At 34.6% G+C, this 18,115-nt stretch overlaps 1 protein-coding gene across 1 annotated transcript in view; it reads left to right on the top strand.

Annotated features, from left to right (window-relative positions):
- LOC128985714 (uncharacterized) overlaps nucleotides 1–15,268 on the top strand; it is a 28,359-nt gene extending 13,091 nt beyond the window's left edge. Inside the window, exon 3 of the mRNA XM_054405518.1 lies at nucleotides 8,315–15,268. Coding sequence (XP_054261493.1) covers nucleotides 8,315–9,826 — 1,512 coding nt within the window. The 3' untranslated portion in view covers nucleotides 9,827–15,268. The remainder of the gene's footprint in view (nucleotides 1–8,314) is intronic.
- Nucleotides 15,269–18,115: the final 2,847 nt, after the last annotated feature.

The following is an 18,115-nucleotide window of genomic DNA, read 5'->3' on the forward strand; positions in this document are numbered from 1 at the left end:
AGAAAATATAAATAAAATTAGAAGCTTTAACATTTAAAGTTCAGAAGTTTATTTACAATTCAACTCAAGACTGAAACATAAACATGACTGATATTGTTTACCTCCAACTACCATATGATACATTTAACATATGATAATATGTGAATATAACATTATAACACATCAATCAATACCGGATTTTTGTCTAAAATCCTATTTTTTGTTATTTTATGGGGTTTTTATGGGTACCTCCTATGGTAATAGCTTATTCCCTTAAACATGGGAAATATGGGTATTTCGCTAAAATATAAATATATGTGATGTGGAAAGCAAAAAGGGCCTCTTGTCGACGACGCAAAATTTTAAGTAGGTACGGCCGATATAAGTAATTAGGGTCAAAAATATCTAAATTCGGTTTTTTATCGACTGTTATACCTCATTTTACATAGAACAGGACAGCATCGGTTAAAATATCAAAAGGAAGATGTAAAAGGTCGAAATAAATCATTTTGTTAGCCTCTGCACGGTCTGAGAAAAGGCATCTCTTGTCGCTCAATGTTATTTCGCCATAATGACAAGAGTAATATTCACTTTATAAACAGACTTTAGTGCAAAAAAAGAATTTTCCAGCATTCTAGGGGACACGTAGAGAACTACAACAAAGTTCAGTTTACGGAGAACAAAATATCTCACAAATTTTGCGGTCCCGACAAGAGGTACCTTTTTAGCGAATTTCCCATATAGGGAATAAGCTATTACCGTAGTACTCATGGTAAGATCTGGACCCGGGACCGATTTACTTTTTCGTTTTGAGGTCCCTAGAGGCCAAAAACACCATCCGTTCAAATTCATATATATATATATATGTGTGTGTGTCCGTTAGCACGATAACTCGAGCAAAAATGATCCGATTTTGATGAAATTTTGTATAAACAAGTAAACCTACATTTATTCGAACGAGTTCGCTAACCAGCATGATCGGACTATGGGAACGGGGGTTTATGGGGGGTTTTATGGGGTAAAAATAGGTTTTTTCCCATTTTTGACCCTAAAAACACAAAATTTCACAATTTCTTTCCAAATCATTTTGTAGAGCTTAAAAAAACAAATAATTTAGTATATTGAAGCGTTATTGTGCGCCTAATGGTTACGGAGAAAATTCCAAAAAATTGTAAATTTAAAATTCCCATGTTATTCTTATAGAGAATAAATCAACTGTTGTAGTTTGCTTGTTTATGAACATATTTCGATAGAATATGTAAAATACATTCATTTCTTACTAAAATATTAACATTTTACAACAAAAACACCTTTTTACCCTCCCTGTCGCAGCAAACCTAAGTACTCGTTAAACTAATTCTATTTAAATAGGGAATAAATGTGATATTTTTCAGGAGGCATTTTAGTACAAATCCAATCAGGCAAATAGAAATTCGCTTAGTCTGCAGGTTTGCTGCGGCGGTGATATTATTCTTCTACAAACAGTAAAAAAATGTATGATAAAAATGTCAAAAAAATTCAGAATGAAAACTCCTGGTTAATCTAATTCGGCTGAGAACGCTAATGTTTTGTTTTATGGAGAAATAACATAGGGCCGACAAGAGGTCCCTTTTCTGAAATGCGATTTTTACAACATGCTTCGATAAAACAATTATTCAAATGAAAACTATTGTGAGTTAAGACAAAAATGGGTATTGCCTCCAAAGAGGACATTATAAGCTTTCTTTTGATACCAAAATCGTTTCTTAAATACAGAAAAAAACTCTTTTTATGCGTATTTGAAATTTTTAAAATAGTTTTTCTCAAAATTACCCTTTTTCATAACAAAATTTCAAAGTTCTATAGCTTTATAAAATACCCTTGCCACAGCAAACTTGCAGACTAAGCGAATTTCCATTTGCCTGATTGGATTTACATTAAAATGTCTCCATAAAAATATCACATTTATTCCCTATTTAAATAGCATTAGTTTAACAAGTACTTAGGTTTGCTGCAACAGGGAGGGTAATGAAGTATTTTTTCGACTACCACGACCGGCTACATTGTGTAAAACATCGTCAAAATTATGGAAATATCTTGGACAACAGAACAGGAGGTCAATAGAGGCCTTACTTTACAATAGATAACCGCTTAATATCGTTTACCTTTTGATTGCCAGGTTCTTGATGAATTAAGAAGTTTACGCTCTATGTACATTTTGCCACAAGTGTGGCATCATCAGGAGCTGTTTCTTGTTTCTTGTCACATCACTTAGTCACTAAAAAAACACACTGTCCTATTTTTATTTACACTTATTTACATTCGCGGACGATTCATGGCGCGAGTGTGTGGAATTCCAAGCGTGACCGGGGGGGCTACATATGTCACTGTCCGAATGCCCAGCTATTGTCCTTGTACTGGCTTCTTGAGGTGTTGGTAGGTCAGGGGATGGGGGTGAGTTTATGATACTAGAGCTTTCTCTTCTAAGACTTTGATGTTGCCAAGTCTCTCTGCGGCGTTGTCATATTAAAGAAGATGATGTACAGAAAACATTTCCATAGTTCAAACCTAGATACCCTTCTAAACAAAAAAGAAGATTACAACAATTCAATAATTTTCAAACTCATAAACCAGCTAGAAGAACAATATGACAACGCCGCAGAGACTTGGCTACATCGTAGTCTTAGAAGAGAAAGCTCCAGTATCATAAACTCACCCCCATCCCCTGACCTACCAACACCTCAAGAAGCCAGTACAAGGACAATAGCTGGGCATTCGGACAGTGACATATGTAGCCCCCCGGTCACGCTTGGAATTCCACACTCGCGCCATGAATCGTCCGCGAATGTAAATAAGTGTAAATAAAAATAGGACAGTGTGTTTTTTTAGTGACTAAGTGATGTGACAAGAAACAAGAAACAGCTCCTGATGATGCCACACTTGTGGCAAAATGTACATAGAGTGTAAACTTCTTAATTCATCAAGAACCTGGCAATCAAAAGGTATGTTAATTACAACATAATTAATAATTTGTTCTTGAATATAGGAATATCACATAAACTCTTAATATCATCTCTTAATATAATTGATATAATTTCAGATCAATATCTTTAAACTGAATGCAATACCAAGCAATACTACAATAACGTACCAACTTAAAGGTAAAAAACCTAGAAACAACATCCTTTCATTTTTCTCAAATAAATATATATTTTAGCGAATTTCCCTATAGGGAAGTAGCTATTACCGTAGGTCTCATGGTAAGACCTAGGCCCGGGACCGATTTACTTTTTCATTTTGATGTCCCCAGAGGCCAAAAACACCATTCGTTCAAATTTTTATATATCTATATATAGAGATATATATATATATATATATATATATATATATATATATATGTCCATCCGCACGATAACTTGAGTAATTTTTGTCCGATTTTGATAAAATTTGGTTTGAAGGTGTAAGGCGGGATAAACTCGAACGAGTTCGCGAACCAGCATGATCGGACTATGGGAACGGGGGTTTACGGGGGGTTTTATGGGGTAAAAATAGGTTTTTCCCATTTTTGACCCAAAAAAAATAAAATTTTGCAAAATCTTTTCAAACCATTTTGTAGAGCTTAAAAAAACAAATAATTTAGTATATTGAAGTGTTAGTATGCGCCTAATGGTTACGAAGAAAATTCCAAAAAAATGTAAATTTTAAATTCCCATGTTATTCTTATGGAGAATGAGTAAACTGTTGTAGTTTGCTTGTTTATGAACATATTTTGATCAAATTTGGAAAATGTTTTTATTTCTTACTAACTATTAACATTTTACAAAAAAAAGTTTTACCCTCCCTGATGCAGCAAACCTAAGAACCTGTTAAAATAATTCTATTTAAATAGGAAATAAATGTTAAATTTTTAAGTAGACATTTTAGTGTAAATCCAATCAGACATATGGAAATTCGCTTAGTCTGCAGGTTTGCTGCGGCGGGGGTATTTTAAATTAGACTGTTCTGAAGATGTTGTTTTATTCCACAAGGGATTCTTATTATGTACAAGGGCTGTTTTTGCGTATAGCTCCGTTGTCCGCGTGTACCAAAATAAATAGGTACTAGTGTACATGTTGCTCGAATTCGAGCAATTGCAAAGTATTACAGGAATTATTTCAAAACGAATAACAGTCATATTTACAATGTGTTTAAAAAACTCAACTCAATAAGATTACCGGTGTGTACTGTAACTCAAACCATGTTTATCTTCGTTATTGATAAACCTAAAGCATTCCGGCCAGTTTTCTCATTCTTAAAATGCCTCGCTGTACAGGCAACACAGGTCATGATAGAGAACTAATTGAGAACGAAAAGTCGTTTTGGGGTAGTGTTAAAGGGCGCATTTGTAACCTTAACCTAATAGTTGAGTTTGTCCAGGGTCAGGTGCTGACTGTGATGAGTTAAGCCTATTACGCACCACACTGTTATGTTTCTGTAGCTGCGGTCGTTATCACGATTACGCCTCCTGTTTATGTTTCGTTGTCGTCGCGTCGGAGGCATAAAAAAACAACAAATAAACAAATTATAGCTACACAAAACAACGATGAATGCACAAATTTTAATTACAATCATGCTAACACGATCCGTCATAGCGACACAAAACAACGATAAATACACAAATTTAAGATACAACCATACTAACACGATCCGTCTTGGGGGTTATGTTTACACAAACTCAAATAGTAAATAAATGTACTCAACGCATTTCATTGAATTAAAAAAAAATAACAGCAATTAAATTATACAGCTGATCAAAATGTAAACAATTATGTTCTTCATAAGGATAACATGGGAACTTTCAAAGCCACTGGGGCAGAGCCCAAGGGATTTTTTCAAAAATGTAAGGCCAGTTTGCAAATCTACGCGACACGCTCTTTCCAATGAGACGTCAATGGATAAAATCGGTTAAGAAATGGCGGAGGAGTTCAACCGACAAAGTTTCATGTAGCGTATTAATTATATAGATATCTGATGCCGACATCCATCGCTACTGTATACAGGGTGAGTTTCTACTAAGTGCGTTAATTTTTACCAGTTATTCTACTCACTAAAAGGAACAAAAAATGCCAAACAAAAATTTTCCAACCTCACCCGTTAGACTGTAATGGCCGAATATGTGAATTTTTAAAATTACCTGTAGTAGCTTCACTAAAACCAGCATAGAAATCAAACCAATACACGTACATCATTATAACATAAACCAATTAAAAGAGCATTAAATTTCCTATAAAACCATTGCAACATCTTTAACATACAACAATATTTTTACCGTTGTATGTCTCACATAACATAAATAAAGAAGTTTGTAAATTACTTCTTTACAACTTCAAAGTGGTGTTACAACTATTAACACTAATGTGATGTTTTGTCAAATGACGTAAAAAACTTTCGCATTTCATGCCCTTTAAAATGATGTAACCCATAAGGTGATTGCTGTATTTAAAAATCGAAAAATTAGATCAAAACTGCGTCAAGGTCAGTGTTTTCGGAATCAAAACATTGAACCCAATGTAATACAGTATCAGTTAATGTCTTTACCATCTTTTAATCAGCTGAGATCTGATCAGCTGGGTGTTACACTTTGTTTATAAAACCATCTGATTTCAATTGTTGGCTTGTAAACATTCAAATTATCAAGAAGTATGTATCTCGATATGGTTTTATTTTATGGGTTCTGCTCTCAAATGCGGCTATAATTTGTCCTGAATACAGTCGTCAGTTTGCTGATAGGTGACTTTCAAATGAATGAAGATTCACCAGTGTCCATACAAGTTTCCATGAACACTAAACATCGTTCTGTTGGGAACGTGATACAAGATGTGTGTGTGTTTGTTTAAGAAGCTGTGTCTGATGTGTTGGGGTGGTTTGAGGACGATCCACGGACAAGAACAAGGACAGTTTCTCGTGACCTAGGTATTTCTCAGCTATTGAAAAAGGAAAATTGCATTCCTACCATTTCACACGAGTACAACAGATCATTGAACCAATAGGTTGTCTACAGAGACTTCAGTTATGTCGCTCTGTTAGTTGACTTTATCATCGTGACTTCTTCAAGAAGATTTTCTGGACGGACGAGTCTAAGATATGGGATGGTATTTACAACATCCATAATGGACATAATTATGCCACAGAAAACCCACATGTTATACACCAGTGTAAAAACCAAACAAGGTTTAAACTGAATGTATGGGATAGATTACTCTAAAACCATTTATTTGGCCCTTTCATTGATCTTCCATATTCATTTAACTGCTGTCAGTATCTCAACGTCTTTACTGATACCATAGATTAAAGGAGTATACTCCTTTAATCTATGCTGATACTCTACCAAGGCTCATTGAAAACGTCCCGTTGGATGTGCGTCAGCAAATAGTTTATAACAAGCATATGGTGCACCGGTGCACCTCCCACTCCGATAATGGTGTGCCAATTTACATTGGAAATAGTTTCGTTACATGTGGATTAGAAGGGGTGGATCAATTGCTTGGCCACCACAGTCACCAGACTCCAATGGACTTCTACGCTTGAGGTTACCTCAAACATGGAAATTACCGAACACCAGTTCAAACAGCGGATGAGCTAAGAAATCGGACTGAAGCTTACAACCTTCTTCAAGAGGAGCTAAAATTAAAGGCAACAGTAAGAAACTTTTGGAAAAGAATGTGCACATGTATTAGAGCAAAAATGATGGGCATTTTGAAAATTTACTTTGATTAAAAACCCAAAAACCAGACTCTACAGGATTTATTTTGTTTATATGTAAAAATGTATTATACCTCGATTTTTATCAAATTTATTCTGAATTTTTGTCATAGAATTATAAAATAATGAAATAGTTAATAATTTGAATGTTTACAAGCCAACAATTGAAATCAGATGGTTTTGTAAACAAAGTTTTAACACCCAGCTCATCAGATCTCAGCTGATTAAAAGATGGTAAAGACATTAACAGATACTGTATTACATTGGGTTCAATGTTTTGATTCCGAAAACACTGACCTTGACGCAGTTTTGATCTAATTTTTCGATTTTTAAATACAGCAATCACCTTATGGGTTACATCATTTTAAAGGGCATGAAATGCGAAAGTTTTTTACGTAATTTGACAAAACATCACATTAGTGTTAATGGTTGTAACACCACTTTGAATTTGTAAAGAAGTAATTTACAAACTTCTTTATTTATCTTATGTGAGACATACAACGATGAAAATATGGTCGTTTGTTAAAGATGTTGCAATGGTTTTGTAGGAAATTTAACGTTCTTTTCATTGGTATAAGTTATAATGATGTACATGTAATGGTTTGATTTCTATGCTCGTTTTATTAAAGCTACTCCAGGTAATTTAAAAAATTCATATAATCGGCCCTTACAGCCTAACGGGTAGGGTTGGAAAATTTGTGTTCCTTTTAGTGAGTAGAATAACTGGTAAAAATTAACGCACTTAGTAGAAACTCACCCTGTATGACTGAATGATATGGCCCTAATGCAGAGAAAGAGGCTAAGGTGCGGAAATGGGTTAGGGGGCGTAAAAATGGCCGTAAAATAATTTTCCTTTGTGGTCTTCTATAAAAAATATGGGTACTCACAAAAAATTCCTTCCAAAATGGATATTTTCACGGCTATTTTAAAATTCCCTAACTCGTTTCTACACTTTACCCTCACTCAATGTATTAAGGCCATACACTTTAGTCAGCTGCAATAAAAGCCTATACGTTTCTTACAGTTCAAAAACATATCACTGACCTTTTCTCACATATGGTGGGGATTCAACCATTTAAAATTTTCTAGACACACGTCAAAATGTAATCGTCAGCTAAAGAGCTACAAATGGTGCCGTTTTGTTCACCAATTAAAGCCAATAAGCCACGAGGAGCCTCATTGCGGCAAACATACAAACTAAGAAGCTATACGCACAACTGGCCCTTACTAAAAAATGCTGTACCCACGTTTTCCTGTCCCACTACACCACTGGACGGTATTCTCTCATGTAAAAATTAATTTATCCAGGCTATAGGTACCGTACCGTAATTAGTTTTATATTGATGGAGTACAGAAAGGTCAATCAATTCCATTTGCCTATTTGGTCTCTGATGATGATTAGGAGTGTCCAATCCAAATTTTTCACCACCTGCCCTCTTTACCCTCCTGTGAGTCAACAGAGTATAAGACATATTTTTATTTTCATTCGGTAAAATTAACAATATGGTACGTATTTTGCTGATCAAGAAGTTCAGAACGACTATGGTGTACTGTAGTAACTATTTAGTTCAAGAATTTCTGTTTAGCTATAAACCTGTTTGTTTTTTTTTTTCAGGAAAACAAAAGAGAAATGTCTGCATTAGAGTGCTTACCTGCAGAAATTCTACACTTAATTGCTCAATTCTTAACAGCAAAAGATTTGTTGGCATGCTCAGCAGCCTGTTCTAGACTCAGAACAGTACTGAACGATGATCTCATCTGGCGGAGGTTTTGTAAAAATAATATAACAAAGTGCATAACAAAATCAAAGCCAAAAGTTGATACATCTTATGGAATATCTTATATAAGACATGACTTGGACCCAATGTGTAATGAGCGAACCAACTATATGCACCAAAACCAACTGTTAAATAACTGGAAGAATGGAAGGTTTGTGGAACATAAAGTTAATTCATCGACAGGGCTTTACTACATGTGTTTGAAAAGTGGGACCCCTATTATTTATGAAAATGTGTATTTATTTCTATACGATTTTTATGGACATAGGATAGTTGTTTGGAATATTGAAGACATTCCATTTCGACACACTAGTGTTCGATTACTTTACCATAACTACTTCTATGAGGGATTACACTATCAAGTAGCTGGAGACAAGCTTGTCATTGTAGAAGTAGGGAAGCTTATTCAGATGTATGGCATTAATCTCCCCGATAAGAATTTACCTTTGGTCTATATCATTTTGTTTGACCAGTGTGAACCGATGCACAAGATTCCAGAATTCACCACTCCCGAAGAAATGTATACTGTTTGCTACCACAAAATCATAGAAACAAAAATTTACAGCCACAAGGTCGGCAAGCCTGTAATTCACATTTGGGATACACAAACGGGGAAAAAGATAGTTGCTTTAGAACCTCCAAAAGCTGGGAATGATTTTGATGTCCTATGTGCTGCAAGGAACGGAAATGATTTGACACTCTGTTTGGAAATTAATGATCCACAAAGGCAATACAATGCTTTAGGTACAGTTTATGAGGTTTTGACTTATAGTTTTTCAAGAGATTTTTTCAGAACTTTTTGGACCAATACAAAAGGTTCTTCTACTACATATGTCCCTTTTCATGCTGTTCTACATAGAGACCTCATTATATTATTTTGTCGTTTGCACAACTATTTCATAGAAGATCCATCATTACCTAAGACTGTAATAGTTCTGTATGACTATAAGTGGGGTGTAATAATTGGAGAGAAAACTTTTCCAGAGTTAGTCTGCCACAAACAATCTAAAGTTGTGAACAATCAACTCTTATTGGCTACTGCTTTTTGTGTGTACCTTGTTGACCTTCTAACACTCGACACTGTTCTTTCATTCAAATTTGACTGTGGTAAAATAGAGTTACTTAATGTGTTTGACGGTAGCTTAATAATAACTACTCCAAAGTCTTTGATATCTGTGTCAAAAACTAAAAGGAAGGAAGTATGGGACATCAAGAACAGACGAAAATGTTTACAATTGACTTATGTTTTCACAAGCCCATATACAAAAGACTCAGTTTTTGTTAATCAGTCATTCACTAAGCTAATAGTTGTCGGAAAGGGAACCTTGGCTGTTCTTAACTTTTGGTAAAAGGTCAAACCTTTAAGTTTTCCTTTTTAAATTTACAAAATTTTGTTATTCAAAACTAGAATATGATGCTAACTATGGCAACAAATATTATTAAAAAACAATCATACTGTTTAAATTTTCAGAGTTTTTATATTGAGGAGTTGACAATAAGCTTCATCTATTTTTCATCCATTTATTTATGTGTATATAAAATAGTAAAATTATTTTATTGCGAGGGCTATTCGGAAAGCAAGGAAAGTTTCTTCTAACGCTGCTTGTACATTTTGGTGGTGCGCACCAAACACTCGGCAACTCAGTTGGTGTCCAGCCGTGACAACGGGAACATCTCCGCACTGCCAGTTTTTTTTGCAATTTCAACTGAAGATGTGCGCTGTGATTGAAAATCCCGCCAGTTGTGCGGTGCGGTCAGTGCCGATGATAGACATGTATCACCAAGTGTGGGAAGTTTACGGAATCAATGTAATGAATGAAAGTTTTGTGCGAAAATGGTGCATTCAGTTTCATGACGTTCGTTCATGACAAAGCGAAGAGCGGACGCCCGAGCATTGTGACTGATGAACTATTGCTAAAGTTGATGAAAAGGTTTGCAAAAACCGGCGTTTCACAATAACGGAGCTTTTGCTTTGTTTCCCACAAGTTTCACGGACTTGTTATTTGAAATTGTCACACAAAGGTTAAGCTAACACAAATTTTGTGCAATATGAGTGCCAAAAATGCTCACTGACCACCATAAAGGTCAGCGACTCGGGGCAGCTTTGACATTTCTGGATTCCTACGACAGACATGGTGATTCACTACTAGATCGCATCGTGATGAGACATGGGTAAAAAGGTTAATTGCGAAACAAAATTACAGTCCATGGAGTGGGGGCACACATGCACCCCCCCCCAAAAAAAAACAAGAAAATGTTTGCAAATATTGTCAGAAAGGAAGATTACGGCGACGGTTTTTAGGAACAGGCAAGGTGCTTTCTTGGACGTGGTGCAACAATAAACTCTGATCGGTACTGTGAAACTGGCAACCTTAGGAGAGCAGTTCAAAACAATAGCCCAGTCAATGGTATAAATAAGGCAGATGCCGGAAGTAATTCTGGGAAAGCTGGATTTTTCTATGCTGTTTAGACCTTGTTGAGATGTGTATTTTCATTTTCCCAAAAGTCCCCGCTTCTCCCCCTTGTGCTTTCTTCTCAACCCCACTTTTTAGATACATTTACAGTCTCTTAGAAAATGAGCTATAACTTCAAGACAGGTAAGGATAGCAATGCAATCTATTGTTAATCCTTTTTGCGATAAGATTTTCTACAAAAAGTGTATTTACCATGTTAGCCTAAATATTCATATATCGCAAAAAAATAACATAAACATAAACATTTTATTTTTATTGTTTAACTAGCTGTACCCGCGGGCTTTGCCCCGTTTAACTTCATAAGTATTCGCATGGCTCATTCACGTCCTGGTTGAAGTTTGTTCGCTACGCTCACTCACCTTTAGGTTGGAGCTCGTTTGCTGCGCTCACTTGACTTCAGGTTAGCTCGTTCGCTACGCTAACTCGCCTCCAGGTTGAAGTTCGTTCGCTACGCTCACTCACCTTTTGGTTGGAAATTAGCTGTTGTCATAAATAAAAAAAATAATAGTGCTGCACCCTATTGGTAATCCTTGTAACTTTGATGCTATTGAACATCATAGAACAGAACCAACTTGTTTAATTGAAACAGCTGTTAAGGTCATTAATTCCATTTAAATATGAGTACTCATAAGGTTAACATGGGAAACCCCAGAGCCACTGGGGTGGAGCCCAAAAGGATTTTTGAGATAAGAATATGCTTTAATGTTAATCAGGAATGTGAGCTATCATCATGCCAAATTTCAGCCCAATCCGTCCAGTAGTTTATGCGTGATTGAGCAACACACACACAAACACACACACAAACTCACAAACTTTCAGATTTATAATATTAGTAAAATTTGATGAAACCTTTCCTTAGATTTTTTAAATGAGGTCGCACAACAAAATGTTTCAGGTAAAAAGTTGTAGTACACAATCTAAGCTTAAAAATGATATATAGTTAGTAACAGTTTGTTCCCGTATAGTGCTTAATATAGACAGTACAGTAAGTTGTAAAATTTCAGTACTGTATACAGTAAAATTTCACAGGACTCTGGCTTTTTTACGGGCCGCAACAATGAAAACAATTTACGTATATTATGGTTGCTGTATATGAATTTGCCGCATTATATAGAACATATTTTAGATTCTGAGGTTCATTTAGTACATATACAGACTGTTGTCTGGTCTGTTTTGGGCCCTGTACTATTTTTATGCTATTTGAGTGGTTTGCCAAAATCTCTTTCTACTTTGAGTTTAAATAATCATAATCATTTTTGTTTATTTGCAGATGATATTAATCTTTACTATCAGTGGAAAAAGTTGGTATAGTGTCTTGGCAGAGTCTCAACAAGAAATTGATCAAGTTAATGATGAACTATGTAATCTTAACTTACTATTGAATAAAAATAAAACCACGATAATTAATTTTAAGTGTAAAGATATTTCTAAATTAAATCATTTGGATAGTGCGCAGCTTCAACTTTCTGATAATACTACTTTTTTGGGCCTACAATTAGATCACACTCTTAACTGGACAAAACATGTTGAGAAAGTATGTTTTTAAATTAATTCAGGCAATTTTGCATTGAGAAGACTGGCCCCTTTTTGTAATTTGGACTCATTGAAATCAGTTTATTATTCGTTAATTCACTCACACATTCTTTATGGTATAGAGCTTTATGGTGCAACATCAATTATTATGCAATCTACAAAGAATCTTACATTTTCAAAAAATTGTAATTAGGACTACGCTTAAGCTTCCTGATGAGGATCGTTGTAGAGATCAATTTCGTAATCTGAAAATTATGACTGTCTTTAGTCTTTATAATTATAGAACAGTATTACATGTAAAAAATAATGAAGAGACTTTGCCAAGACAACGAATAGTTCACACATATAATACAAGAAATCGGGAAAATTTTCAAATTAATATTTCTAAAAAAGCAATTTCAAACAAAAATCCAACTGTTTCTGGGATAAAATACTATAACTACCTTCCTGAAATCATAAAATCTGAAAAGAGTTTGAAATGCTTTGAAAAAAAATTAAAAAGATTTCTTGCGGCCAAAGCGCAAGAAATCAGTGGTGTCAGTTTTAAGGAATTTTTTTGTGTTTAAGCATAGATAAAACATTCTCCCTCAGTAGATTTCTCATCCTTATGGATCAGCTGAAGACAATTTTATTGTTAGTTCTGTACGGTTTATGTAGGAGGTCGTGTTTTGTTTACAATTTGTTTACAGTAATTTAAAACCTCATTTAAGAGTGAAAATTTAAAACGTACGTTTTCAGGAAAAGCACTTTGCAAAACTTTTTCCCCTTTTTTCAAAACTTTTATCAGTTTTTTTATTTCATTAACATTTGAAGTTTCATAAAATGTCCATGGTAACACAATATCTTTGGTAGTTTTTTTTTTTAAAGAGCATCTTTAGTGGAAAAACACAAAATCGTGTCACGACCATAACGGACGTTTAAATGAATATTAAAAATAGTCAATATTATTTTTATAACTATGTTTTGCTATAAACTAACTTTATTTTTTTTTTGTGGGGGCTGGGGTAATGGCATACCCCTAGCTACTTCGGCCTGGAGACCTTTTGTAGCACCCTTTAATTCATTCTGACAGCCCTAGGCTTCTCAAGTAGCCCAGGAGCTGAAAGACACCCAGCTTCCTTATCTCTGTTGGTTCCAGGAATAACCTCCCCAGAGATGTAAGCCTTCTATGGGCCAACGCTGGACAGTCCAGCCATAAGTGTTCTGAGGTTTCTACCTCGTTCTCACAGACAAACTAACTTACTTTTTTGACCATTAGACAATAAAAAGGTCACTGAGCTTTTGGTGTATTTGGTCTTTCTATAAAAAAACTCAAAAAATTGAAAAAAAGCCAATAAAATCTTTTTAAGTTTGTATAACTCCGAAAAAACTTACCTGAGATCCAAAAAATCGTTATGTTTGTAAAGAGGTGTGCTTCTTTTGTGTATAAAACATTGAAATATGACGATATTTTAATTTTTGAAATTTTTATGATAGAAATCATAAACGTGATGGTCAGGGACAAGCGGTACGGTCGTGAATTGTCTGAAATAGGTAATCTAAATCTTTCTAAACAATCCTTCAATTATACTGTTAGTTATAATAAAAATATGTGTTTCAATTGAACTAAACTGTTCAATTTACAATTATATTAAAGTTATTGTCACGACCAAACACACTTTAATCCATAAGGCTGGATTAGTCGTGAAAAAACCCGCGATGGTCGTGAAATTACGTGTTATTTGGCTCTGTTCTGGCGGTAGCCCTGCACCTCATGTTCGAGGATACAAAGTGGACTTCTAGGTTAATATAGCAATTGAAATATCTTATAAACAAAAATTAACACCATGTCTACTTCATCGAATGACTACGTACGGTCATGGACACACCAAAATTACAAAAAACACTATCTTTCCTTTATTAATCTTGCAATTCCTCCTTTCAACTTGAAACGACCGGCACTACAATCCTGACGTACACCCCGAACTAGTCTCTAAAACCAACTGACTACATCGACTGGCTTGCCACTGTCGTGCTCCAAAGTTGAAAATTATTCCCAACTGGTCGTGACGCCAAATTGAGGGACAGACTTATTTTGTCATGGTAGTCAGTTTGCAATGACAATAAAATTATAATATGCTCCTTTTAATAACCATTGATGACATAAAAATATATATGGCTTTATATATTTCGGCATGAATAATTAGTCTAAAAACAGCGTGAAAGTTGGAAAATGTACCCTAGGGACATGGTCGTGAATTTCGAGACTTAAAAAATACAAAAAAAATACCTAGAACCTATTTAAAACTAAATAAATGTGTGTAACATGTTGCCCCGTCCCAAAAAATATAAAAACACAATAATAAACTACAAATCCAGTATCTACGAAGTAAAAGGCCAGGGACATGAAAACGTACGTTTTTAAATTTTCACTCTTAACCACATAATAAGATCTAATCATAAACAATAACTTGTCCCCTAGTTATATAACCAAACAGTAAAGCACAAATCAAGAAATTAACCCTAAAATAATAGAAACAAAATTTCGGCGACACTAGCGCCCAGTGTCACCGTACATGAACTAGACACGAAAAACGTGCTTCAAAATTTACAATGGGATGAGAAGTCTACTTGTGTTGGTTAGTCTATGGTTTAAGGTTATTTAAATGAATATTTATTTTAAATATATGTATAATGTATCTATTTTCTATCTAGTTATTAGGCGATATAATGTATGATGTATTGTTCTGAACGCCATTCATGTATACTTTTGTATATATGTGAATAAAGTATCTTTGAATTGAATTGAATTGAATTGTGAATACTTGTGAATGAATATTGTGCATTTGATGCTGTATGCCAGGGTCTCATTTTATTATGTTACTAGCTGTGTGTGTGTGTGTGTGTGTACGTAAGGGTTGAATAAAATATACAGTAGGTACAAAAAATACAATGAGGAATCTTGTTATGTCAAGTATAAATTCAAGAATTTAATTTACAGTAATAATAAAAAAAGGAGTTAACTAACACAATAGTAAGTATGGTGTATCAAAAAGAAGTATGTAAATAATGACAGTTAAACTATTAAACATAAGGATAATAATATGGATTTTTTTACAAAAGATTACAATAAAACATTTAAATGAGAAGTGGTTTAAAATATGATATTTAGAAGATCTTCCCCTTCGTTCACCCAAGGTTTCTTTCATTGACAATGAGGATGTGTGTGGTTTATCTGAGTGCCTCCTCATACACTACGTTTGCAGTTTGGCCGCCCGGAGCATGAGTGGAGAGGCTTTTGCTGGATCTCACTCTAGAACACGCAACTTACAACTGCCCGTGTGGGAAACATGCTGATCTGCTCAGTTCCACCACGGCTGTGGACAACGTCTGGTCTTGTGATTTATTAATTGTCATAGCGAAGCAAACTGTGACGGGGAACTGTAGCCGCTTAAACTCAAACGGGTAGTTGATAGGAATTAATGGAATTATTGGAATAAATACCAACTCCCCAGCACCAAAACCCATGAGAATCTTTGCTTCAATGATCGGTTGCTGATACTGAGTTAAAAAAAAACTCTGCCGGGTAGTTTAATCGTCTTCTCACCGGACAGTGTTCACTGATTTGTACGTACGTTCTTTAACATGGAAGAGAGCCATCGCCTAAATGTTTATCTGGGTTGCTTGATAATTTTAAATGTCAGAATTGCACAATCACAGAGCCAGGCACTATCCATGTTAAGTAGTTCATGAACTTCTAGAAAGACACTGGTTATCAGTTTTTCTTGTGATCTGACAACACCAACACCAAGTGAAGGAGGACTGGTTATTATCCTATTTATATTTTCTAATGTTTCGTCTCCATCCTTCATTAGAATCTCTGGGAATTCCTCAGTTCCTTGTCAATCAATGCAAACAGCACTCATATTTAATGTGAGTGAGAGGCGTTCTATGGTTGGCCTCAAAGTGGACCGCTTCAGAGATGCATGGATCTCGTCGGCCCTCCTACCCGCACCACAACAGGCAGAGTATCCTCTAAAGTTACCAGAAAACATCACAGTTACTCCCCCATGGTGGTTGGGCTGTTTATACTATCTTTAAATGGGTTAGCGAGCTTGTCTAGTGGTTAGAGCGCGGGACTTCGGTCCAAGAGGTCCTGGGTTCAAATCCCGCAAAATCACCAATGGATTTGATCTAAGTGATAATGCCACAACCCCTAGGTCTAGCCTGAAGTAATGTGAAAACAATCTCGGGCTCGTGCCTAGTGTCCTAAGACAAAAAAAAAGAAAGATATTTCAGGAAGGAAAGTGACTCATGATAACAACTATAATACATTTTCTCAGTAACTTAATATATTTATTAGTGCCTTTCCACACATACATAATATAATAATAACTTTTTGATATACATAACTGTATTTGTACATTGAACAAGTAGCTAAAACTATGCAATTTGAACCATATCATTTGAGTAATAAGTAGTAATAACTGTACAAACCCTTAGTTTCAAATTTAATGATCAATCTTGTTGCATATCTGAATAGTATAATTCATAAAAAGGGTTGAAAGTGAGTCCACTATGTTTGAAGTTTTAGATTTAGAGCACTTTAATTATGGTTGAGAATATGTAATGACCTCTTTCACTCGTGTTTTGAACGTTAATTTCGCTACACACAACAAAGACTAATTATTCTTAACCTAAAACTAGATATTGGAATATTTCTTTATTACAGTTAGGAACATTTCAAAACTAATAGAATATTATTTAAAGTTCAAATTTACATCGAGTGTACAGTTGGAGTTGTAAATTTAAAAAGTTGATGAAACAATAACAAATGTTGATTGTTTATGTCGGTATGCTCAAAACAGATAGTCAACATTACTTTTGCATGGTTCTAGTTTAATTTGTTTATAAAATGTTTGGTTTTGCATGTTAGTGCACTCGTTGGAGTGAAATTAACTCATGTTAAATTGTTATGACATTTTACTTATTGTTCTATTATAGAACAGATTGTAAATAAAATACATGTTAAAAAAAACTTTTTTGCTACACTACTGTGAAATGACATGTTTTTGTTGCATGTTTATCACCTACGAAAATCTATCATAACATGGTTTACTACAGCAAAAGAATGTTTACTATGCGAAAGTAATGTTTACTATCTTTTGGATTTTGCCGACGTAAACAAACAAATATTTGTTATTGTTTTATCAACTGTTTCAATTTTCAACAACTAAGGGGAACATTAATTTTAAATTGAAAGCATAACCTAAAAATGTCTATGAATTTTGTAATGAAGAAAATAGTTATTCTTTGTAGTGTAGCGAAAAGTAACGTTCAAAACACGAGTGAAAGTGAGTCTATACAAATTTTCGACCATTTAAAGTGCTCGATAAATCTTGCACTTTAAACATGGTCTCAAATATGTAATGACTCACTTTCTACTCTTGTTATGAAATATACTACCAATTGCATAGTAGACATTTTTTTTGTAGTAAAAAATGTAATGTAAAATTTTTGGAGGTGATAAACATATAATGAAAAGGTGATTTACAGTAGTATAGCAAATTTTTCCCCCCAATATAGCAATTAAAATATATATATATATATATATCTTCTGCCTGGCTGAATTTGTAGAAGGTACTGTTTTTA

Source organism: Macrosteles quadrilineatus, unplaced genomic scaffold (assembly GCF_028750875.1).
Source record: "Macrosteles quadrilineatus isolate MER2022 unplaced genomic scaffold, UCM_ALF_1.0 Scaffold_2__2_contigs__length_208266976, whole genome shotgun sequence".
NCBI classification, from domain to species: domain Eukaryota; kingdom Metazoa; phylum Arthropoda; class Insecta; order Hemiptera; family Cicadellidae; genus Macrosteles; species Macrosteles quadrilineatus.